Here is a 25,437-nt window from a genome sequence, read left to right as displayed (position 1 = left end):
GGTGTAATAATGTTGTGTTAGAAGGAATTTGCCATAACGTCAAAGATACGCCCAAAATTAGCGTTTTTCCAGCGGTTTTTAGCGTTTTCTCAGCTTTATCGAGAACAAATGAACAGAAAATGTACAAATTTAGTACAGAAGCTCAGCTAGGGTGTAATATAATGTTGTGTTAGAAGGAATTTGAAATAACGCCAAAGATACGCCCAAAATTAGCGGTGTTTTTGCGTTTGGGTGATTGAATCGAGTGAGGAAGTACTTTGACTTTCTGAAGGAATGAAGCATGCTCAAATGAAAAATGCAGGCGAGCGAAGCGAGCCCGCTGATCTCGTTTCTGGATGATCCAATCGAGGGTCCAGAGGGCGGAGCCCCCTGGCTAGACGGATATGGCGAGCGAAGCGAGCCTGACGGCTCGTAACCTATAATTTTTAGAAATCTGTTCTATTCATGTGAACTCTCTCATATCATGTTGCTTCTTGTTACTGTTCGTTACTTCTGCAAACAGAATTGATTATGTTGAATTTTTTTTTCTCGCCGTGTATTCATGGGAGATTTCACAGTGACTATATTTTTGACTTCAAGACACATCAACTACTGAATCGTCTTCCACTAACTCTGGTCTCCATACTGTGTATAATAGATTACACCGCATTAATTCACTCTAGAAACTTGACAAACCTACAAAAAATCTAACAAACAGCTTCTGAAAAAATCTCTCGACGATGAAAGTTTGAGAGATTTGCTACGTCTAATCCAAATGGAAGTAGGTTTAAGTAAATTTGAGTTAAAGTTAAAGATAAAATTAGAGTTAGGATACCGCATTAATCCACTCTAATCAATTACACCACATGTACTCTAGAAACCTGACAAACCCACAAAAAGTCTATTAAATGGCTTTTCAAAAAACTCTTGAACTATGAAAGTGTGACAGATTTGTTACTTCCAATTCAAATAGAAGTGAATTGAAGTAAAGTTTAATTAAAGTTAAAGTTGAAGTTAAGATTGAGTTAAAGTTCAAGTTAATGATAAAGTTAATGTTAAGACACCGCTTTAATTTACTCTTGAAATCTGACAAACCTACAAAAAAGTCCATCAAATCGCTTCTCAAAAAACTATCAAACGAAAAAAGTGAGGGAAATTTGCTACTACCAATCTAAATTCTAGATTGATTCATATAATAAGTACATCATTAGAATGATAGAGTGAGAAAAAGCAAGGTAACCTTGTGCTATTCGTCCCTCAGATTTAGATAAGCTTACAGATACTGTAGTCTAAAATAAGTAAAGTCTTGTTGTTGTTCACTCCACAAAATTTTACTTAAAATTTTAGTCTTAAATCATTTTTACAAAGTATTAATTATTGAAATATAAATTTTCACAAAGATTAATCAAATCCAGAGAAAATAGAGACACAACAACCAAGACAGTCAGAAAAAATACACAAAACAAGGACAAAAAAATCTCAGCAAGCCTATGGATGTGTGTTAGTCTGGTGTTGAGGGGGGGGAGTAAACAAGGGTGAGAGTGAGAGAGGCGATAGGGAGAGAAGATCCCTTTGTTGGTTAATATTGAAATAGAATCATTTGAGTGTAAATAATTTGCTTTAAGGTAGTCGGTAGTCGCCGGCAGAAGCTATACACACGACCCCTCTCCGCTCTTCGCTCTCACTCTATCTTGGACACAACTGATTTATCCCTCTCCCTCCTCCTGAAGCACCCTGTTTCATCCTTCATTGGACCTCACACACAACCCCCCCCCCCCTAAACTGAGAGTAACATCTGACAAGCTATTAGGGAGAACTTACTCTCCTCTCTTACATTCACTCACTCTATCACTCTCTCTATTGATATCTCTCTCTCCTTGGTTGGAGAGAAATGGTTAATGACAGTCGAGATTCTGGTTGGACGGTCGTTACAGCTCTGACGTGTTGACATTATGAAGACGGTGTCCCCAATTTTTTTGGGACAACCCTTGTAGGCACTAGCACAAGCGTGACTTATTATGGTTTTCTTGCAAGATAAACACTGATTCAAATCTGTATCCTGGTTTATGTAGTAGAATTAAGTATAGTATAATAAATTATGACTACTGGTATATTATTTCCTGTGAATTTGCTAGTAGCTGAATGGTCACTGAAGTAGCAAACAAACTGAATGTAATTGTTCATGAATTTTCAAAGAATATAAGGTAGTCGTGATAATATTGGTAGTCACGTTTACTAACGTGAATAAGGGCGAGACCATATTCGGCGTTTTTCAAGCATTTTCAGGCGTATTTTCAAGCGTTTTTCAGGCGCCAACCCAATCAGCCAATCGGAGAGTTTCCTGCCCTGCCGACTCTAAAATAACCGTCTGAAAACGCCTGAAAAACTCTTGATATGGTTTCGCACTAAGGCTAGGCACACACCAGTTAGTCAAGACAAGACAAGACACGTTTAGTCACAATACTTCATATTGTTGCTTATGACGCAACTCACACTGATTAGTCATTGCAATTAGACATGTCTTTATAAGAAACTATGTAAACTATTGTGACTGAACGTGTCTGAACATGTCTTGTCTTGCCTTGACTAACTGGTGTGTGCCTAGCCTTATCCTTAGTGGATTCATGCGATATGATTATGGAAAGATAGGATACTAGCTCTCATGCAATTTATATTTATTGCAATATGATAATAAATAAATAAATAGTTTTGAATAGTTTAAATAGAATATTCGACCATATCAATAGTAATCTGAAAGTGTTAACTCCATTCGACAAAATTTCAGATAATATCAGAAATCAAGTTAGTAACTATAAGCCCCGGTTGCACAAAGTCCTGTTAAATTTTAACCGTGATTAAAGCTACATTAACCAACCACAGAGGCCTTCTTTAAAAAAAAACCTTCTCTGATTGGTTCTCATGGCATTTTATCATGATTAAAATTTAACTAGCTTTTATGAAACCGGGCCTTAGTCTATCAAGTTGTCTGATACTGGGTAGTTTCATGTTTCCTGTTGTTAGAGAAGCAGACGTTGTTTTGATATCGTTCCCTTATTATGTAGAGTGTATAGCTTGAAAAACCTTTTCATAGGCTATGAAAATTGAATTGAATATTCCCAAAATATTCCCTCTATAAGAGAATATTGCCTCTATAAAGGGCAGAGTTCGGACTCTAGGTCCTATCTGGTACACAACCCTGACATGGGCTTAAAAAACGTTTCCATAGGCTATGAAAACTTAGGCTTAAACATGTTTTCATAAGCTAGCATATGAAAATCACATATCGGCAATAATTGAAGTTTTCAATTTAAATTTTTAATAGAAATCTGAGAGCCTCCCTAAGTGGCCTACACGTTGTTTTCTAATTTCATTCTTTCCAGCTTATTTGAATAATTTTGTTTCAGGCCATTTCCCATTTTTTATCCCCAATACTGAGGTTTTTCAATCAAGTTCTAGGAGCGGAAAACAAAATTAATATCTCCACATCAACCAACACACTTTTCAACAGCACAAAGGCATCCATCGTGCATTCAATATTGAAAGTTTTCCACGTTATAGTAATAATAACTGGTGCCGTTCCCAACCCAACCACCAACACAACAGACAACGCGTGTAATAGCAAAGTTTTAAGTTTGCAAAGTTGGCAGGCCTGCAGCTATTTCATCTTTGCGCGGGAAATAATATTCATTTCAGCTTTGTTGTGGTGGCTTTGATCTCGTGGACCAAGATTCTTCCCTACTTTATCCCACCATATTCCCTCTTTCTCCCGAATTCGCTTTGAATTTGTAGCAACAGAGGAGAGTTTAATATCGTGGAATAGTTTTGCCCGCCGACCAGATAACAATAATAATGGAAACGTTACGTTTTAAAACAAGGGGATACAAGTTGCTGCATGCATATAGTTGCAAAACTTGTGTAATTTTATTGCTTCTGGTGTGCGCATGCGCAAACGCCAAAGGCGAGTTATTGCTGCTGCTTTGAAACTCATCTCGCTTTTCGGCGTTGTTTTTCCGGGGGAAAATTGTGTGGGAAAAGCTCAATGGCGGCGGGAAACGTGCAGGTCAAAGCAGGATAATTCCTCTGAAACAACCGCATAGTTGCCGAATATTTGCATGTGTTTAAGATGCTTCAAAGTTGGATATGATTGTTGGAGGAGAATTTTGAAGTTATATTGTTAGCGAAACTATTTGGGATAGACTTGTACTATATTTGCAATATTTGTAGACTTGTAATTTTCTAGTGATATTAATAGGTAGAGGTCAAGAGTTGGTTGGAACTTGCTAGTTTTATGATCCCATAATTGCTACGGTCATGAGTTGGACTATATGAAAACTATTTGGGATAAACTTATAGAGATATTTTAGTGATATTATTAGAAAGAGGTCAAGAGTTGATAGAAAATTGCTAGTTTGATGATCCCATAAGTGCGAGGTCACGAGTTGAACTATTTGAGATAATCTTATAGTGATATTATTAGAAAGAGATCAAGAGATGGTTGAAACTTGCTAGTTTTAAGATCCCATACGTGCTACGTACAGTTTGACCAACAACAAACTAAATTGCTGGATTGATATGAAAATGTAAAATCAAAGTACCATTTTTCTACTTTATTCTATTTTTTACAACATGTTTCGACTTATAATGTCATTCTAGAGTGACATATGAGTGAGATATGAGCGCCTAAGGTTCAAATTTTTGGGACAGAACATTTCAAGTTCGGAAAGAGATAAATCCATGAAATTCAAAGGATAGATATTCACCACTATTATAAAATACAGATTGATAAAATAAATATTTTAACTTACAAAATGGCACTACCGGCAAAGAAAACTTGTGCGCCGGCAGTGAGTTTGAGCAACTAGGTACAGCAAACATGTCAATAGAAAAAAAGAGCTGATTCAAACCACTAGAATAAATAAAACTATGGAAACCAGGTCACATCTCAATACTTACAAACGATAAGACAAAGTAACAAAATCATAGTTTGATAGACAACTTTCAGATAGTAAAGGGGGAAATAATTTGAATAAAACATGATAATGAAGAGTTGATGAATGCCTAGAGTTGAAATAGTTTGACTACAACATTTTCGGTCTTGATCCAGTTCTCAATTTTTGTTTTAAGTGCTTTAGAGGGTTTTATTTTTATAAAATGTTCTGGAATAATATTTATTAGTTTATTTACTATGTAGTTGAATTGTCTTCTGCATATAGTTAAGTCAGTTCGAGGAACAATATATCTGTTTGCAGATCTGAAAATATAATTAGTTTGATGCAGTGTAAAGATATCTGTATGATTGCTAATATATTTAATTAGATTTCTAATATATAGCTGTCTGACTGTCATAACTCCAAATTCCAGAAAAAGTTGGTGACTAGGGTATCGTCTGGGCACTCCCAAGGCTGCCTTGAGAATACCCTTTTGAATAACATTCAATTTTTTTAAAATGTGCATTGAAAGCGCCACCCCACACCCTAATTCCATACTGGAAGACTGACTGAGCATATGCTAGGTATACCATTCTACTTAGACGTTTGTCTTTGAGTAAGCTCAAATTATAAAATTTGTGGATCATAAATTTTCATTTTGCTACACATACTATTTATAATTATGCTCATTCCATCTTAAATGAGGGTCCAGATATTTAGATATTATAGATAATAACTTTTAGTTGAGTTATTTTCGGTCATTTTTGGTAGATTGAGTAACTTTCTCAAAAATTGATATTTTCAGAAAAGTTTTGTATTACTAGATCAACAATACCATGAAGAATCCTATCCTCTAAATCTCATGGATTCATCTCTTTTCGAACTTGAAATGTTCTGTCCCAAAAATTTAAACTTTAGGCGCTCAAATCTCAAAAATTAATGATCGGAAAAAATTTTTTCCTGGGAAAACTTTTTCATTTTGATAGCTTGGTAGTATATAAATCGAAAGTCTTTTTTAGCCTTTGCACAGCCTTATGCGCTGCACACACACATCGATTTTTGATCGTACGATATTTTGCGGTCTTTATGAATTCTATCAGATTAAAAGGAACTGGACAAACCTCATATTCTGTTTAATGTAATAGAATCTATGAGGACGGCAAGAAATTAACGAACAAAAATCTATGTGTGTGTAGCTAGCCTAAGTTATATTTACTTAAACATTTCAGGTGGCTTCCTTACAACGTTTCAGGTGGTATTTCAACTTCAAAAACACCGCGAACCGTTCTCGAGAATAGACAACTCTATAAGCTAGCTCCCAATTCGCGTTACCGTCTCGTAGTATGTCATATATAATTTGCTCGCTTTCTGCCACATCTCAATCACAATGGCTAAAGTAGCTGTTTTGTGTCGATAGGTGATGGGGGGGGGGTGCAGGGGGGAGTTAACCCTCAGGCAGATGTTTGTTGCTTTTTACAGCGGTGGCTCTTGGCTAACACAAAAACATACTCGTATAAATGGGATGTCAGCACCTATAAATGGGGTGGCCTTTCACGATATGTGATATATAGCCTCTCATCTATAGAAGGTATAGAATTTGAGTGTTGATTATATAGAGTCACAGACGAGAGGTATATGCGATAGAGCATAGAGAGTATATATTATAATATTATAAAGTTAGTAGCCTAGAATATGTCCTATAGTGAAAATTAAAAGGTCAAGGAGGTACCCTTTTTTAAAAGTTTACAAAAGTTTTAAGTTTCTACAGGTTTCGACACATCAATGTCATTTTCAAGTGAGTGAATGATTTTCAATTTTTACATAAATATCATTAGCCCCCACCAAAATATTAATATATTTGTAATAGATATGAAGTTGGAAAAGTATTATAGATCTCACATCTACTGTGTAAATCTTTTTTTATCTACTGTACATTCAATTATCTCTCGATATTTATACTCAATTCCAATGAAAGTGATAGTTTGAGCCCTAAAACTATTTATTTCTCGAATCCAGATAATAAGTAATTCAATTAATAACATCAATAAGATCAAGTGTTAGTTGAGAGAGTTTTGTATCTATGAGATGTTCGTTCAATTTGAAGAGCGATTTCCCACTTCAAATGTGATTCTAGGTATGGAGTTGAAGCAGATTTATTATATAATATGTGAAGCTCGGATAATCCATCTTATTTGTAAGAAAAGATTCAGACACAAACATATATTTTTTCATCTATCTTTTTATATACAATATACTGAGACGGCGTGTGCCTCTTACAAAGACGCCAACAGAAATAAAAAACATTCCACTTAAAAGTGTCTCCTGGAGAATTGGAGAAGAAGAAAACCGGCGGAAGAAATACGGCAGAGAGAAAGAATATACAAAAAACTACACAGCGTAGCAAATCTGGAGAGATATTGAGAAATACTCATATGTTTTGTAGTGTATTCTATTAGGTACTAGCATTCTAATAGTTGTGTGTTTCAGTTTGTTAAATAATTTATGATAGTAACTTTTTATTATAGTGGTTGTTGATTGTAATTAAGATACACATCAATCTAACAAAATAAGACTCACTCTAGATCGGAAAAAATGTTTTCTTGAGAAAACTATTTTATTTTGATAGATTGATAGTATACAAATCGAATAACTTTGAATAATATCACCAGTAGAGTTTATATTTAGCCTTTGCACAGCCTTAACATTGCACATTCGTCATTCTAAAGGTGCGTACAGATATACGCTCCGTGAACATGAGCAGTTCACTTTTAATCAGCTGATGCCAAGCTTTTTATATCTGTATCTTACCGTTTCTGTAAAAATACAGATATAATCAGCTGATTAAAAGTGAATTGCTCATGTTCGCGGCGCGTATATCTGTACGCACCTTAAAGCCCCGCACACACACATAGTTTTTTGATCGTACGATAATTATTTTGCCGTACTTTTGACAAACATCATCTGTTTGAAATCATCTGTTTAATCTCATAGAATTTTTAAGGACGATAAATCGTAGATTAGGTCTACACTCTAATATTTCATCACGTCATTTTAGTTTGTCAGTCGCATTCTATCAAAGTTTAATGTTTTGGACAATATATTATGAAACCATTACTATCCGTTTTATGAAACTTGATGAAGTGAAGTGCTTTGAGTATATTATTCTGACTTATTTTACTATTATAGAGCCGACGGAGGGAAGAGTATCTCATGTCAGTAAACTCATTCAATTGTAAATTCAATTAATATTGTGTTTGAAATAGAAGTTCATCGATATTTGACAAGCAAATTCTACTTTTCAATACACCCCAATATAATATTCCAATCATATCAAATTCCAATTGAATAGACATGTCACAAACACATATTTCAAGATCATAAAGTCCAATCAAATAGAAATATAGTTGTTTGTTCATAACTGAACGTTCAAAAGTGTATTGATACACATAATTTATTTTAATTGATCCATCAATGCATACGGCAAAAATTTTCCTAATTACAGTAGAAAGAGTATAAAGCCCCGCAACACACATCGATTTTTGTTTGTACGGTATTTTGCCGTCCTTATAAATTCTACAGGTGCGTACAGATTTACGCGCCGCGAACATGAGCAATTCACTTTTAATCAACTGATGCCATGCTTTTTATATCTGTATCTTACCTTCTCTGTAAAAATACAAATAAAGTCAGCTGATTAAAAGTGAATGGCTCATGTTCGCGGCGCGTATATCTGTACGCACCTTATTAGATTGAACGAATGATGTTTGTCACGCTCTGTTTAATGCTGAGGATAATTTATTGAGTTTTTGTAGTCATCGTGTAGTGAATTCTGTTGGGAAGATCAAGATCGATTTCTTCAAATTCGATATGCATCATGCCTTGAATGAATCATCAAATGATTTATCAGTAAGAACACTCGTTTACCTATTAATAATGCATATACAAGAATAGCCAGAACTAGTTATGGCCAAGCCACATGAAGCATTTTTTTAAAAGTTTTTGCATTTGCGGCAGACGAGTCCAAGACAGGAAACTTGGATGGTTATCAGCTGATCTCCGAACGCAAACCCAATCAGCTATCAATCAGCCAATCAGAGAGCTTCCTGCCCTGACGACTTGTCCACCGTCCATGTGGCTTTGCCCATAGAGACACCTTAACATATATTTCGCCTAGTCCACACTCTCGCCAAGTCTTGTGATCATTTGTGGATGCTCGACTGGCCACTCGCCTTCGCTCGACAAAAATCGGAGACCAATAAAGGCGAGCGCTTGCAAAGCAGCTATCCACACTCTCGCGTTCGTTGAAATTCGTTCGCACTTGGCGAGAGTGTGGATGCGGCATCAGAGAGAGAAGAGATAAATTGGAGAACAGGGAATAATAATAAAAATAGGAGACCAATAAAGGCGAGCGCTTGCAAAGCAGCTATCCACACTCTCGCGTTCGTCGAAATTCGTACGCACTTGGCGAGAGTGTGGATGCGGCATCAGAGAGAGAAGAGATAAATTGTAGAACAGGGAATAAGAATAATAATACTCAGGGTGGTGCCCACATAAGCTGTCAGGCTTGTGCGTGGGTAATGAGAGGGATGATGATGAGAGATGACGACTACTTTTTAGGTAGTCGGGACCGACGGCTTATCGTCTCCTCCGAAAGAAGGGGTGACCGTATTTATGTGATTGTGCTGTGGTCAAAAACTTTTGGCCCCAGTCGAGATTCGAACTCGGGTTCTTTTGATTATTAGACCGGCGCGTTATCACTCACTCCAACGAGCCACCCAATGCAAATAAGCAATCAGAAATAAAGACTTTTCTATTTACAAATTAATATAGAATTTTAACTGTATCATCAAGGTAAATACGAGGTCATATGGGATTGAAAGGATCATGCATCCTTGATCAGGATCATGGATCAACATCAAAACAGACAGTCCAGTTTGAGCAAAATTAACAGTATAGAATTCAAACAAAATGTACTTCGAGAAAATATTAGAACTCTCAAATCCATGAACAAAAATCTGGTGTGGGGCACTCACACAACTTTCCTTGCCGTTATGAGAATTGATCACCTGACGCTAGTGTTCCCGCGCATCTCAAGTCTACTATTCAAAGATTTGAGCCAGCTGGTGACAGGGCAATAGCGCTGGAGACACACATGAGGTCTGCTATCTCTTCATAGTGAATGATTTAATAGAATCAACAGTTGCCAACAGTTTGTAATTGAAATAATAACATTTTCTCGAACTTCGAGCTTATTTTCAATTTTAGGTGAAAATGTTACTGAACATTAATTGAAGAGATTTTCATGCTCAATCTTTTCCACCTGGAATTTTTTGTTTAAATTGTATCTAAAGCCTGATAATTGGGAATCTAAAATCAAACTTTGCATAGATGGGGCGGAGCTCCTGAAATTTTTACAGATATGGGACTTGTGGCAGTTGATAGAGCTTATCAATGACCTTTTTAGGTATGAATTTGATCAAAATCGTTGGAGCCGTTTTCGAGAAAATCGCGAAAAACCCTGTTTTTGACAACATTTTCACCATTTTATCCGCCATCTTGAATTGCATCAGATCGAAATTGTTCGTGTTGGATCCTTATATTTTAAGTACCTTAAGTTCCAAATTTCAAGTCATTCCGTTAATTGGGAGATGAGATATCGTGTACACAGACGCACATACACACACACACACACACACACACACACACACACACACACACACACACACACACATACAGACCAATACCCAAAAACTACTTTTTTGGACTCAGGGGACCTTGAAACGTATAGAAATTTAGAAATTGAGGTACCTTAATTTTTTCGGAAAGCAATACTTCCCTTACCTATGGTAATAGGGCAAGGAAAGTAAAAACAGATGAACCGGATAGATGATTTGAGTAAATTCAATTACAGTAACGAAGCAGAATACTACCATAAAGTAACGATCCGTGGGAATGTATCATGCTATAACTTTCAAATAGCAATCATGGTAGATTCATGCATAATATTCTTTATTCATTTATACAATAAGTACATTATCAAAATAATAGAGAGAGGAAAAATAATGTAACCTTGTACTATTCCTCTCCCAAATTCAGATAACACATAGTCCAAAATAGGTTAAGTCTTGTAGTTTTTTAATCCACAAAATTTTAAGTCCTCAAGTATTTTCACGAATTACTCATATATATTCAATAATTCACAAATTATTCATGTTTGCATTCTCATGACATGAAAGGATATTGCTTGTGTTAAAAATTGTTTGCGTGTCACAATACTTGGATTCGATTTCCAAACCGCGAAAAAGTGAAGCTCCAATTAAAATAGCTACAAATACAGATGAACCGAATGGAGCTTCGAATTGTAATAGCAACAATAGAGATGTATTAAATACAAATACAGGTGAAGCGAATACATAATCCCACAGTTACCAACCACATAGAATGCCCTGAAGGTGATCTTACAAACAGCCATCCCTAGCAAACCCTCTGTCGGTGATGTGCAGAGGTTTGGGAGGAGGATGTGGATGAGTTGGAGTAGGAGGTGGAGAAATGAGAGGAGAGAGAGAGAGAAGAAGAGGGAGAGGAGGAGGAGGAGGAGGACGATGTAAAGAGGATGAGAGGAGGAGAATGAGTAGGAAGAAGAGGAGGAGGAGGAGGAGTAGGTGGAGGAGAAGGAGGACGATGAAAAGAGGATGAGAGGAGGAGGATGAGTAGGAAGAGGAAGAGGAAGAGGAAGAGGAGGAAGAAGAGGAAGAGGATGATGGTGAGGGGTGGAGGAGGAGTAGAATTGAGAGGAGGATCCAGTAAGAGGGTTTCCATTGAACATTTACCGCGGGGCTAAGGCCTGAAACTGACACTGTCTGCCTCCGCTGTGTAAGCCACACAGACGACCAATTAATTTGGTTTGTTTGTTTGGTAGACCTGATTCTCTTGCAGCCTGCACCTTTATCAATTATTCGATTCTGTTTCTTTTTCATTTGTATCCATTTTGTTGCTCTCTTTGCTGTTTGGTGCTCGTGTGTGCATTGGCGTGTGTGCGTTTAGATTAATTTGTTTGAGCTTTGTGGAACGGAGGGCGTATGCCGCCGTGCTAAATAGCTGCTACTGTAACAATGTGCAGGGTTTAGCCTAAAGCGTTTTTGGTAACTACCGTACGAAACGTATAGGTTTGATGTTTGGGTCTATTTTCATCATCAAACATAGAGAATACATAAATCGAATGTTTCCAGTTCTATCTATAATATAATAAAGGAAAGAATTTGCTTATACACGTACGGGATAGAAAATTCAAAAATGACGCATCACCACGTCTGAATTACTCAACTGAATAACTTGAAATTTTGCATATAGATTCTTAATTTACCGAGGATAATTATTAGCCTATTTTAAACTCTTCAAGATTTCAGTAGGTCAAGTTCTCAGTTAGTCAAGTTTTTAATTGGACCCTTGCGGAGCACGGGTTACCTGCTAGTCAAACATATAGAACACTTCTCGACGAATATTCTCCGACCTAAAATATTCTCGCAGTTGATTGATGTGTGTGTGCGGGTCAGTTAACAGATAATAATATCCTATTATATTAAGCGAGAAATTTCTGTATTTTCATATCTGGATATTTATATTTATATCTGGTTATTTATGTTCAACGGATCTCGAAAACGGCTCTAACGATTTTCACGAAATTTGGAACATTGTAGGTTTATGATATGAAAATTCGATTGCACTAGGTCTCATCCTTGGGAAAACTCGCTGAACGACGTTAAAAGGATAATTCATCCTTGACTGAAAAAGCTGTTGCTGTGGATGGTAAAAAAGTGAGTGAGCGAGTGAGTATGTGAAAAATCAAAATATCGCATCCCCAAAATTCATAAGATGACATCAAATTCAAATTCAAATTTATTTATTCCACACTCATAAATACATATACATAAATCAAACAAAGCTCAACATGACAATACAATCCAACCAAAGTGTAATATTAATAAATTATTATACTACATAGACATATTATTATAGCCAGCTATGAATAATATAAAAACGATCATTACAGATAATAATTGTGTTCTGTTATCAATAAATCCTATTATATTAAGCGAGCAATTTCTGTATTTATATATCTAGTTATTTTTATATCTGACTATTTTTATATCTGGTTATTCATGTTCAACGGATCTCGAAAACGGCTCTAACGATTTTCAGGAACTTTGGAACATAATAGGTTTATGATATAAACATTCGATTGCACTAGGTTTCATCCTTGGGATAAATCGCTGAACGACATTAAAAGGATAATTCATCCTTGACTGGAAAAGATGTTGCTGTGGATGATAAAAAAGTGAGTGAGCGAGTGAGTATGTGGAAAATCAAAATATCGCATCCCCGAAATTCATAAGATGACATATAGCTACCTGTGAAATATTTAATACGAACATTTTAGAGAATTGTGTTCTGTTTATCAATAAATCCTATTATATTAAGCGAACAATTTCTGTATTTTCATATCTGGTTATTTGTATTTTTATATCTGGTTATTTATGTTCCACGGATTTCAAAAACGGCTCTAACGATGTTCACGAAATTTGAAACATAATGGGTTTATGATATACAAATTCGATTGCACTAGGTCTCATCCTTGGGAAAACTCGCTGAACGACATTAAAATGGTAATTCATCCTTGGCTGAAACAGCTGTGGATAGTAAAAAAGTGAGTGAGCGAGTGACTATGTGAAAAACCAAAATATCGCATCCCCGAAATTCATAAGATGACATATTATAGCCACCTGTGAAATATAAACACGATCATTTTAGAGAATTGTGTTCTGTTTATCAATAAATAAAAATAACGAGCGAAGTTTGGTGCCTCGATATTAGTTATGAACTCCGTAGAGCCTACGTACTGGCGATACGAGTTGTGTTGTCTCTGTAAGACAATGAATATTAACGTGGGGCTTACTAAACATGGCTTTAAACGAGACAAGGAAAGCAGTGGTCACAAAAACAGGCGTGCAGGGAGGTGGTATACTACAACCAATAACTAAGAGGTCACTTTCCAACGGGAGGGGCACACTAATAACCCCATAAATAATAAATTAAACAAGTTCCAACCTACCCCACCTCTACACCCACCCCATCATCTTCTGACCACTTGTTTGGTGCGTGTTAATTTAAATTGAAAAACCGTAAGGGTGGGAGATCATGGACGCTTAAGTCTAGCTTCCCCTTGGGAGTGATTTGGGGGATGACGGGAGGTATTTAAGGGGTGGAGAGGGGTATTTAAGGGTGAGGAGAGGGTGGATCATCCCCTTTTCATGCACTAATTAAATTCCAACAACACCCATCTGCGTTGAAGTCAACAACCCATTAGCAACGCTGTAACGTCGTATGGGAGATGCATGTCTCGGACTGAGATATATCCACTGGAGATTTGCTTCATTTCATAAATCCTTGGCATAGGTCTACTATATTTTGCATAATCATGAATTTGTTATATTCACAATATTTTGAAATTTACAGGGCGTATTTTCAATAACTGTGTAATAGATTATTATATTGATTTTTTGGTCAACGGTTTTTTAGTTGAAGATTCATATAAAATGTCAGGGTCTTAGCCCACAATACAGCTATAGTGTGATCCGCGTTAGAATGGCAGTGAATAAAGATAAAAGAATAGCGATGCCGATTCTCTGCATTTACTAATTTATTATATTTCTACACTGTCAAAAACATAATTGTCATCGTTGTGGACCTAGAAAAGGATAGTACCACCGTCTTTGTCGAATGATAGACAAGGATAGCAAAACCAAAGTTGATCAAATACTGTCATTATAACGTGGACCTCACTATAGTACAATATTAAGGTGCGTACAGATTTAAGCGCCGCTAACATGAGCAATTCACTTTTAATCAGCTGATGCCAAGCTTTTTATATCTATATATTATACCGTTTCTGTAAAAGTACAGATATAGTCAGCTGATTAAAAATGAATTGCTCATGTTCACGGCGCGTATATCTGTACGCACCTTTAGAGTATCACACACAACAATAGGACAACTGAAGTATCTCCTAGGCCGGCCACTAACGACAGAACAAGTATGTCAACGGTAAACGGTTGCGGAAACCTCAAATTTTTCCGAGGTCGAGTAGAATGGAATAAAACATGGTTTTTGTATCTTCAATTTTTTCACGTGAATGTCTTTTTCGTTCGAAGACATGACCTTTCATACATGTTCGACACACTTGTCCTGTCGTTAGTGGCCGGCCTTATCTCAGCATACCCTTTCTCAGCAGCTTAAAAATGGAGCTTTGTAGTCAAAAAAAGGATTTTTTGGTTTTTACTCTCTATTTCAAGAATGTGAATGAATTAGGCTACTTATGTGGCAGAATTTGTATACTAGATGCTTCCGATAATACGATGAAGCGAAAATGAAGAAACTCGAAGGAGAAGAAGAAAATGAAGAAAAAGGGGGAAAATAAAAAGACTTGAAATTGCTTGTGGCATGAAGGCGAAATACATTATAGTTTTCCTAAGAAAGTACACGAAAACCTGAAAATCTTGGAGGTTCCACCTCACCGCAAAACTAGAAGGGGAAATTATAAAAGTTTAAAAACATTCCCCATCCTCTCGTACCTTCTTAGCTCAGCCGAACTCTATGAAGCTCTAGAACTCAACACAGAGCTCTGAGAGAGAAAAATTCTCTGAGAAGAAGAGAGAAACGAGAATTTGGAAGTGTTGGAAGATGTGAGGGGAAAAGGGAGAAATGCAATAGGTAGAGAAATGAGAAGCGGAGGAGAAGGAGGAGAAAAAGAAGAAGAAGTAGGAAAAGAAGGAGAAGGTGGAGGAGCAGAGGGAGGAGAAGGAGCAGGAGAAGGAGAAGTAGGAGAAGGAGAAGAAGAAGAAAATGAAGAAAAAGAAGAAGAAGAAGAAGAAGCAGGAGAAGGAGAAAGAGAAGAAGTAGACAGGAGGAGAAGATGAAGAAGATACTTGTAGTAACTTCCCCGAAAATGTCTTCTCAGAGAATATAGCTATTGCCTTGCATAGGTTATTATAAAATTATATATATGGTGGCAAGACTATCTCTAATAGTATGGCTTCCTTTGCATTATATCACCTCTCTTCCCTCTCTATCTGTTAGGCATCTTTTAACGATGGAGACAAGACTCCCCTCTCTTATTAAACTCGTCTAGAAGAACAGTAGATATCATCCAACACCCCACGAACATCAACAAAAAGATGGCGGCTCTTATCTCCTTCTTCTTCTTCTTCTTCTTCTCCTTCTCCTACTTCTTCTTCTCCTGCTCCTTCTCCTCCCTCTGCTCCTCCACCTTCTCCTTCTTCTTCTTCTTCTTCTTCTTTTCTTCTTCTTCTTCTTCCTCTCCTCCAGTTTCTTCCAGCATCACAGTTTAGAATGCTACGAGTTTTTTAATTTCAAGAAGTATGTGAAATGAAACTGAAAATTCATTGAATCCTAATTGAAATAATCATGATTTCAGGTATTAATATCATACTTATTTTATTAGAGCAGGAATCAGTCTACTATGATTATTCACGTTTTGATGTCAAACCAGTTTTGTTAAAACAATTTGCAAAACCAATGTTGATCAAATACTTGATGCCTCTTAACTGACATTTTAACGTGAACCTCACTATAATATGGAATATTTTTAAATATTTCTGGGTGGATGTCTTTCTTCTCAAATATTACTCGAATACTAGCGGGAAAATTTTTCATGGAAATTCAGAAGTACTGTAACGAAAAAGCTACTCTCACACAAATCTTCTCAGGTCTATGTTTGTCTAGAGTATGAACATCTTATGAAATGAGCTGTAACCATATAATGGTTAAAAGATTTTAATAAAATATCTACAAATTTTCATCATTGATACACAAAATTATCATGATAATCAGTACCCGGAACAACCTATTGAGATTGTTCTTATCAGATCGTGTATATGATATTGGGCTTGTCAATTCCTTTCAACATTTCTATCACCTAATTGATGTGAGAATCAATTTTACGATCAATTACCACTTTACCGACCAACAATCGGTGTACACATCCCTCTAAACATGTCGTTTTGTTCACATCTTTTCAAATGTGAAAGCACTAAACGCCTCTAGTACTAAACCACCGCTGTGAGCAGGTAGGCTAAACTACTAGACTTTCGTATTGTCTGAAAACCACGGGAGATTCTGACTTCCGTCGGACTGACTTTCCCGCTACACTTCTTCTTCTTCTCTTCTTCTTCTTCTCCTCTTCTTCTTCTTCTTCTTCTCCTTCTTTCTATTACCCAGCCACCACTTCTCCTTCTACTGCCTCTCCTTCATCATCTTCACCATCTCCTTCTTCCTCTTCTCCTGCTTCTTCTTCTACTGTATTTTTCTTCTTCCTCCTCTCCCTTCTCTTCTTCCTCTTCTTCTTCTCCTTCTTCTTATTATCCTGCCTTCACTTCTTCTTCTACTGCCTCTCCTCCTACCTCTTCTCCTTCTCCTTCTTCCTCTCCTACTGCTTCTTCCACTCCTTCTTCTCCTGTCTTTTTCTTCTTCAACTTCTCCTTCCTCTCCGCCTCCTTCTACTTCTTCCTTCCCTCCTTCTTCTTCATCCTCTCCTTCAGTTTCTTCGTCTTCCCATCTTCTTCTTCTTTTTCTCCTGCCACTCCTTTTTCCTCTCCTTTTTCTCTGCTACATCCCTTCATCCTTCATCCTTCACTGCTGGAGATCTCCGATATCATCATCTTGTTTAGTTTGCAAAAATATATCCCGACATAGAAAAGAAACAAATTGGCTGCGAAATTCTTAGCGCAGTTCTTTTTCAATCTCAATTGACGGATAATGATCTTTGGCAGCAAAAGAGGGAGAAAGAAACAGACAATGATAGGGAATCGCGGAGGGAGAGACAAAGACAAAGGGAGTGAGAGAGAGAGATTGTGAACAACCATGGGAAATCAGATTGACTCTCAAGGAGCAGAGTGCAAACAATTGAGAGAAAAGAATCGTCAGAATCGTCACCCTATTTTTCTAATTCGATTCTACTTTTTGATTGTAAATTAGGACTAATTGGATTAAAATACATCCTCGATTGAGATCCTTCTCTTGAAAGATTAGATTATGAACTGTGTTATTCTTTCAATATGAAATGGTGATTAAAAATCCTACCTTTTTTTATTGAAGGCATATCGGGGACTTCGGTCATTATAGATGGACTAACAGCGCTCGGTTGTAAGGAGAAGGGGCTTCCTCCACTTGAGGGGTACCTGTAAATTAATAAAATCAGAATTAAATCATGAAAACAATCTTTTATAACTTTTTGTGTAGTTGAGAAGTTGATATTGTGGTAATTATTCATATTGAATGAAAAAGACTAAGAAATTGTCCAAAAAAAAACACTGATTTATTGATCAAATTGTATACAAATACTTGACATGTGGAAAGGCACAACAGGCTCATGCCCAAAACTGTCCCATTTCCAATTTATACTATACTGTCCAAATCAAAATGTTGGTTATGTCACTTTCACTTTTCAAAATACAATTTGCACTCTTCAATACTCAGATGAACAAGCAAATTTTGAATCAAATAGATACTATTAGAGTCTAGAATCAAAAAATCTAGAACAGTAACTTAACCGTATTCAAAAAGTCTAAATTTTGAATTAAACTAGAAATTTTTGAGCTAAAAACTTCACACTTTACAGAAAACCACGACCATATTAACACATTCAAGTCAGACATAATCAACACATCCAAGCTTTGGCAAGTATACATTCGTTCAGGCCTATAAAGTAATCCTCTAGAATATTCTAATTTGGAAGAAGCTATTCAAAAGTTCATTTTCCATGACTATGATCGAAGAAACTCCTATTTATACAGAAGAGGTTTCTCCTATGAAGGATCTTCTTGCATCCTTCAGATAGATATTGTGATCAATCCCTGAAGTACGAATCATGAAACCATTTCATCTTCAATAAATGACCGGTCGATCATGATCAGGATTATAATGATAATTTTTACTTATTAGAAAACATTTGAAAAATGGCATAAACATTGTACGAGTATCGAAATGGAACGTTACATTTCGGCAGCTACTCCAGCAACATGTGGGCTAATAAACCTGAAACTTCAACTTTCAACAGTAAAAACATAACCTATTTGTTCGGAAATGTTATAGTCCAGTCAATATAGACATAAAAAAGGGGGTGTGCTTGCAATTTATATTGTAGTTCTGATTTTCTAATATATTATTTGGGTACATAAGAGAAGTCCAGAACCAATTTCTTCATGCAAAATTTCCTTGTGCTAGATACAGAGTGGCCGAAAAACCACGTATTTTCGGATCATTTTCCAGTTTTCAGCTATTTCTGCCAAATTTCGTAATCGAACAGAAAAATTTGCTCTCGCTTTTTTTTCTAGATTATGAAATTATGAATAAAATGAGATCATTCGGAACTCTCTATCTCCAATGAGTACTGAGTTAAAATTTTTCAAAACTGAGTGAAATTTGAAGAAAAAATCAATTCTGATGAATTTTAGTTTTTGATCAACAATATCTTCCGATTGTTACCATTTAGATGTATGATTCAAAATCCCTCTGGGCGTATTTTTTTGCTCTAGAATCTGAGATCAGGTAGAGCGCTCTATCTCATGAAGATTTCCAGGTACACCTGACAACAATGCTCCTTGAATTATGGAAAACACCTAATTTCCAGCTTCAACCATCATCACCAACTACATAGTCTTCACATTGATATTTCACATAATGATATAAGTTCATAAGATTATGTTCTATGAGAATCCATTAGATGCACTTCATTTCAGTATTTCCTAGTGGAGAGGCGCGCTTAAGGATACCTCAAGGATCAAAATTTCAAACACTTATAACTTCTGACACAATGCTCAGATTTCATCGTACTACACTTCATTCTTCTCGGTTCGTCAAGGCGGTCCAAAATCATGCATCATAAGTCAAATTCGGTCGGAGACTGGGAAATTTATTGTTGAGTGTACTTAAGCCCATATTCCGATACACAAAAAATGGTCACAAGGAAATTTTGCATGAAGAAATTGGTTCTGGACTTCTCTTATGTACCGAAATAATATATTAAAGAATCAGAACTACAATTTAAATTGCATGCACCAATGTATATAGTGACTGGACTATTATTCATTATCGAAATTTTGGAATAGAATAGTTTTGGGCCATGCCAGTTGATCTTTCCCGATCATATTCATATGATTTGTTATTGTCTCCTCAAATTAGTTATTTGTGCAACTAGTGCGCAAAGTGACAGTTTTCTGCACCGAAAGAAACGTTTACGCCCGAGCCGTAGGCGAGGGCGGAATGGTTTCTTGAGTGCAGCAAACGAACTTTGCGCACGTATTTCACATTGAATTTTCCTACAGTTACCATTAAATATTAAAATTGGGTAATTATGGGTAAAATTCCCTGAAATCCATCAAATGTTTTTCTGTGTAATTTTATTATTAATAAAACCTTAATTTATTTAAAATTGAATAATAATAATTGAATTATAATGATTAGTAACTCAATTGAAAATTTATGTGACTGCTTGAAGAAGGTTTATGTTATGTAAGCATTGAAATGACAATAATGAAGGCACTTATAATGGCAGGCAAGGCAATGCTGTTCTCCACTGTCATTATAACGTGGGCCTCACTATGAGTGCAGTTACCAACTTAATTTTGATTTTGCTGCACTGGTGCTCCATATAACCTATCAACTATTTTGAGTTATCATGCTGCAAATCTCGAGTACGCAAAGTACTCACTTTGCGCACTAGTGCGGAAAAGTGATTCTTTGCGGCCTGCAATCAGTGCATAAATAGTCACTTTTCAAGGTATCTGTAGGAAAAAATAATTCCTGTGTGGGAAGGGAGGAATTTGCCAACTAATTTTTCCATAGATCGGCCACTATCCAGGACCGCAATGCTATTGAAAAGCTTTATCGTTGTAGAACTCCTTTTTATATTGAAGGTAGATCGTTTATTATTCTTCATCTTTCATTTCCAGAACTAGAAGCTGACTGACACAACTCCTTTATTCTGCAGTTGGAGATATCTTCAACTTTGGTGAGTAGTATAACTAATTTCTCTCATTTTTTTAGAATAAATTATTCAATTATTGATTATTCATGAATAATTATAAATTCAAATGAAATATATTGGGGGTCATAATGGGCAACAACTTCCTCATTCAGCAGCTAGAGGTATCAACTTGAGTAAGTAGATAACTAATTCATCTCATCATTTATTGGATTATTAATCCAATTATCAATTATTTATTGATAATTATGAATTAGAATGTAATATTGTGACTCATAATGGGTAACAAATTCTTCATTCTACAGCCATAGATATCAACTTGAGTGAGTAGATAACTAATTCATCTCATTATTTATTGAAATATGAATTCGATCATTAGTTATCTATGAATAATCACTAAATTGAAATGAGATATTGTGACTCACCATGGGTTCGGTCTAGGCCAAGCCGTTGCTTGACCGTTGAGGAGCCTCAGCTTGTCGTAGACTGAGTCAGGTGCGGGTGACACCGAGCTATGCACCTCTTTCTGGGCGGCCAGGTTTCGGAGAACTCGGTTTATTGATGATACCTGCAATTTCGGAACACTCTGTATTAGAAGATTCTGCAATTTCGGAACACTCTGTATAGTAAATTCAGCAATTTCGGAACATTGTGTATTAGTAGAGTCAACTGCAATTTCGGTTATTATGTCTTCAAACACAGAAGATCTGAATAAGTATTATTGCTTCTAGCATTGCTCGAGATTGTTTATAACCGTAGAGAAAAGATAGCATAAGAAGATATCCCAGGGTTTGTAGAATTCATTCATAGTTGGAAGTTTTGTATCAAATTATAGTGCTGAGTATCAAGTTGAGATGATACTGTATCATATTGTGTTGATACTGAATCATTTATAGTGATACCATACAGAAATGATTGCATAAGAAGATAACCAACGGTTTATAGAATCCATTCAAAGTTTGGACGTTCAAATTATGGTGTGGTGTATCAAGTTGAGATGAAACTGTATCATATTGTGTTGATACTGTATCATTTATGGTGATACCATAGAGAAGAGATAGCTTAAGAAGATATCCTATGGTTTGTAGAATTCATTCCTATTTGAAGTTTTGTATCAAGTTATGGTACTATGTATCAAGCTGAGATGATACTGTATCATATTGTGTTGATACTGTATCATTTATTGTGATACCATATAGAGAAAAGATAGCATAAGAAGGTATCCCATAGTTTGTAGAATTCATTCCTATTTGAAGTTTTGTATTAAGTTATGGTACTATGTATCAAGCTGAGATGATACTGTTTCATATTGTGTTGATGCTGTATCATTTATGGTGATACCATAGAGATGAGATAGCATAAGAAGATATTCCATGGTTTGTAGAATTCATTCCTATTTGGAAGTTTTGTATCAAGTTATGGTATTATGTATCAAGCTGAGATGATACTGTATCATATTGTGTTGATTCTGTATCATTTATGGTGATACTATAGAGAAGAGATAGCATGAGAAGATATCCCATGGTTTGTAGAATTCATTCCTATTTGAAATTTTGTATCAAGTTATGGTACTATGTATCAAGCTGAGATGATACTGTATCATATTGTGTTGATGCTGTATCATTTATGGTGATACCATAGAGATGAGATAGCATAAGAAGATATTCCATGGTTTGTAGAATTCATTCCTATTTGGAAGTTTTGTATCAAGTTATGGTATTATGTATCAAGCTGAGATGATACTGTATCAATATGCAAACATCACTCGAGAGGCAAAACGAATTCAATGTAATTTCTCCTCTAAACCCTAATCACATTTTCCCATATGCAGTCATGCTTGAAAGAGCTTGAATAAGTGTAATATTACGTTTTGTGATATTGTAATAAAATAAAAAAGTGAGATTTTTTTGTTGTCCATATATGATTTGTACCTTCAAATAAAGGAATCGTGGGGAAAAACAGACCCAAAACTCTTCCTGTTCAGTACTTGAAGTCAATAATCTTGTCAAAAAGAAGGGCTTGTATAAGATCTTGTAGTTCAACTGACTTTCAACGTTCGTTTCCCACTTACAAAAATATTTTTTTGATTCTTTGAGAATATTTTTGCATCCCTATTTAACAAATCAAGCATGACTAATTTGTATTTACGCAATGCTGTACCTCTTCACAGGAAAAAAACCCGTTCGATTCTTTCTATCCACGCCCTTCTAACACTACTTAAGTAATCAAAGCAACAGAACCCTTTCTCTTCTTGAAAAGTCCCTCGAGGAAAATGAAAACAGAAATAAAGGAGTGCCCTTGCGTTGTTTTATCAGTGAGCTACACTACTATTTTGCTCGAATATAATGAGAACATCGTGGCAAAGAAAAGTACAGCATGTGATGATGAAAGAATACAGTGCGAGCGGCGAAAGAGTAAGATGAATTTTTATCAGAATGTGAGTCGAGGGGCAACAAAAACAAACAAAATGGAGGGTCATTGTGTTTTGTTTGGTGTGCCCGATGATGCCAAACTGGAGAGAGAAGTTTGTGGAGTATTGTTTGTATGTGGTATGTGGCTGAAAGAGAGGAGGACAAGGTAAGGGAGGAGAGTATGTTGATGTAAGAATAAGAGAGAGAGAGAGTGAGTGATTCAGTGAGAGGTGTGGAGAGGAGAGAACAAGGTGAAGAAGGAGAGGTTGATGATAAAGAGGAAATAAGAAGTGAGAGATTGATTTATTGAGTACTTTATTATTTTATGTAGATTACAATATACAGGGTGATTCATAATTATGGTAAAATATTTTAATACGTGATAGTAGAGGTAGAAATAAGAAAAAAGTTCATATTAACATATATCCATAAACGCTTCATTAGCGAGCTATACAGGGTGAAAGATTTCGCCCGGAATTCAGTTCCTCTGGTGAAATACGCCGATGCTGAATTGTTTGGGGACTAGTTTTTGAAAAACTTATGCTGGAAATATATGGAATAACATCTGAAAAATTGAATAAAACTAGTCTGGAAGCTGTAGTGTGAGTAGTTTTTGAGAAAAAAGTTGAAATATGCATAAAATCTAAGTAGAAAAACAGACTTCTACGTTTGATGCCCAATAACTTTCTTTAATCACCAGTAAACAAATAATTTTTCGCAATAAAAATTGTAGAGAATTTAATTCTGAAAAGAATTATGTAAGCTGTGTGAACTAAATTCAAATAAAAGTTGAATATAATGTATTCTTATGTAGTACATTACACCACAAAAATTTGCTGTTTTATGAGGAGAGAACTAATAACTCATAGGTTGTAGCTGCAAAGAATGAAGGAAGTCGAATTCTATATAGTGGAAGAAGAAATTGCGAAAATGATTAAATATTGATGAGGTCAGGTCGATATGAAGATTTCAGCCAGCGATCGACCTTCTATATCTATATCAAAATGTTCTTATAAATTTGACTTCAAATTTTCCAAATTTGACTTCAAATTCTTCAAATTTGACTCCAAATGTTCTTATCATTGCCAGCAGTTCAGTGGCATCGATCTTCACCGCGACTTACTCGTTCTGTTTTCACCTTTTATTAATTTATACAATAAGTACATTATCGAAATGATAGGGAGAGGAAAAATAAGGTAACCTTGTGCTATTCCTCTCCCAAATTTAGATAACGTAGCACATCGTCCGAATTTTTTGAAAAGCTTTACTTGGATCTCATAGGACTCACTTTCTGTGCACTACAACCTGAGCTGAACTGAATTAAACTAAATTTACTCACTCGAAAATCACTCTATCGACGATTGTAGACCAAAAATTAGAAAATTTTCAGCTTTTTAAAACCAGTAAGATACTGAGAAATCATTCTTACACCTCCCAGAGGTATCGGAGAACCGTAATCAATACCTAATATTCAGAATAAGTCTAATAAAAAAAAAAATATGATGAATAGATTTGGGAACTATTTCAATATTTGGAATAGTTCTTCCAATTTGAACTATAATAAGGGAAAGAACTAGCTTATACACGTAGGGGATAGGAGAATTATTATATTTGACGCATCACGTCTGAACTACTGGACTGATTAACTTGAAATTTTGCATATAGATTCTTTAATTAACTGAGGATGGTTATAGGCCTGTTTATAATTCTTCAAGATTTCATTACTTCAAGTTTCAAAATAGACCCTTGCGGACCACGGGTTACCTGCCAGTATAAAATAAAATATCACTCCTGCATAAATTATAGTATATCGGGGCACCGAGCTTCGCTCGTTATTTTTATTTATCGATAAACAGAACACAATTCTCTAAAATTATCGCGTTTATTTTTCACTGGTTATACGTCATCTTATGAATTTCGGGGATGCGATATTTTGATTTTTCACATACTCACTCGCTCACTCACTTTTTTACTATCCACAGCTGTTTCAGCCAAGGATGGAATTATCCTTTTTATGTCGTTCAGCGAGTTTTCTCAAGTATGAGACCTAGTGCAATCGAAT

The 25,437-nt window shown here is 35.8% G+C and overlaps 1 protein-coding gene across 2 annotated transcripts in view; it reads right to left on the bottom strand.

The window, feature by feature from the left end:
- LOC111047594 (paired box protein Pax-6-like) overlaps window positions 1–25,437 on the bottom strand; it is a 121,110-nt gene that overhangs the window by 38,627 nt on the left and 57,046 nt on the right. For both annotated transcript variants that reach the window (XM_039439400.1, XM_039439401.1), the window contains 2 exons: window positions 21,390–21,532; window positions 18,063–18,160 (listed from right to left, as the gene is read on the bottom strand). In XM_039439400.1, coding sequence (XP_039295334.1) covers window positions 18,063–18,160; window positions 21,390–21,532 — 241 coding nt within the window. The remainder of the gene's footprint in view (window positions 1–18,062; window positions 18,161–21,389; window positions 21,533–25,437) is intronic.

This window comes from Nilaparvata lugens, chromosome 12, assembly GCF_014356525.2.
Source record: "Nilaparvata lugens isolate BPH chromosome 12, ASM1435652v1, whole genome shotgun sequence".
In the NCBI taxonomy this organism is placed as follows: Eukaryota; Metazoa; Arthropoda; class Insecta; order Hemiptera; family Delphacidae; genus Nilaparvata; species Nilaparvata lugens.
This window is presented reverse-complemented; position numbering and strand designations above follow the sequence as displayed.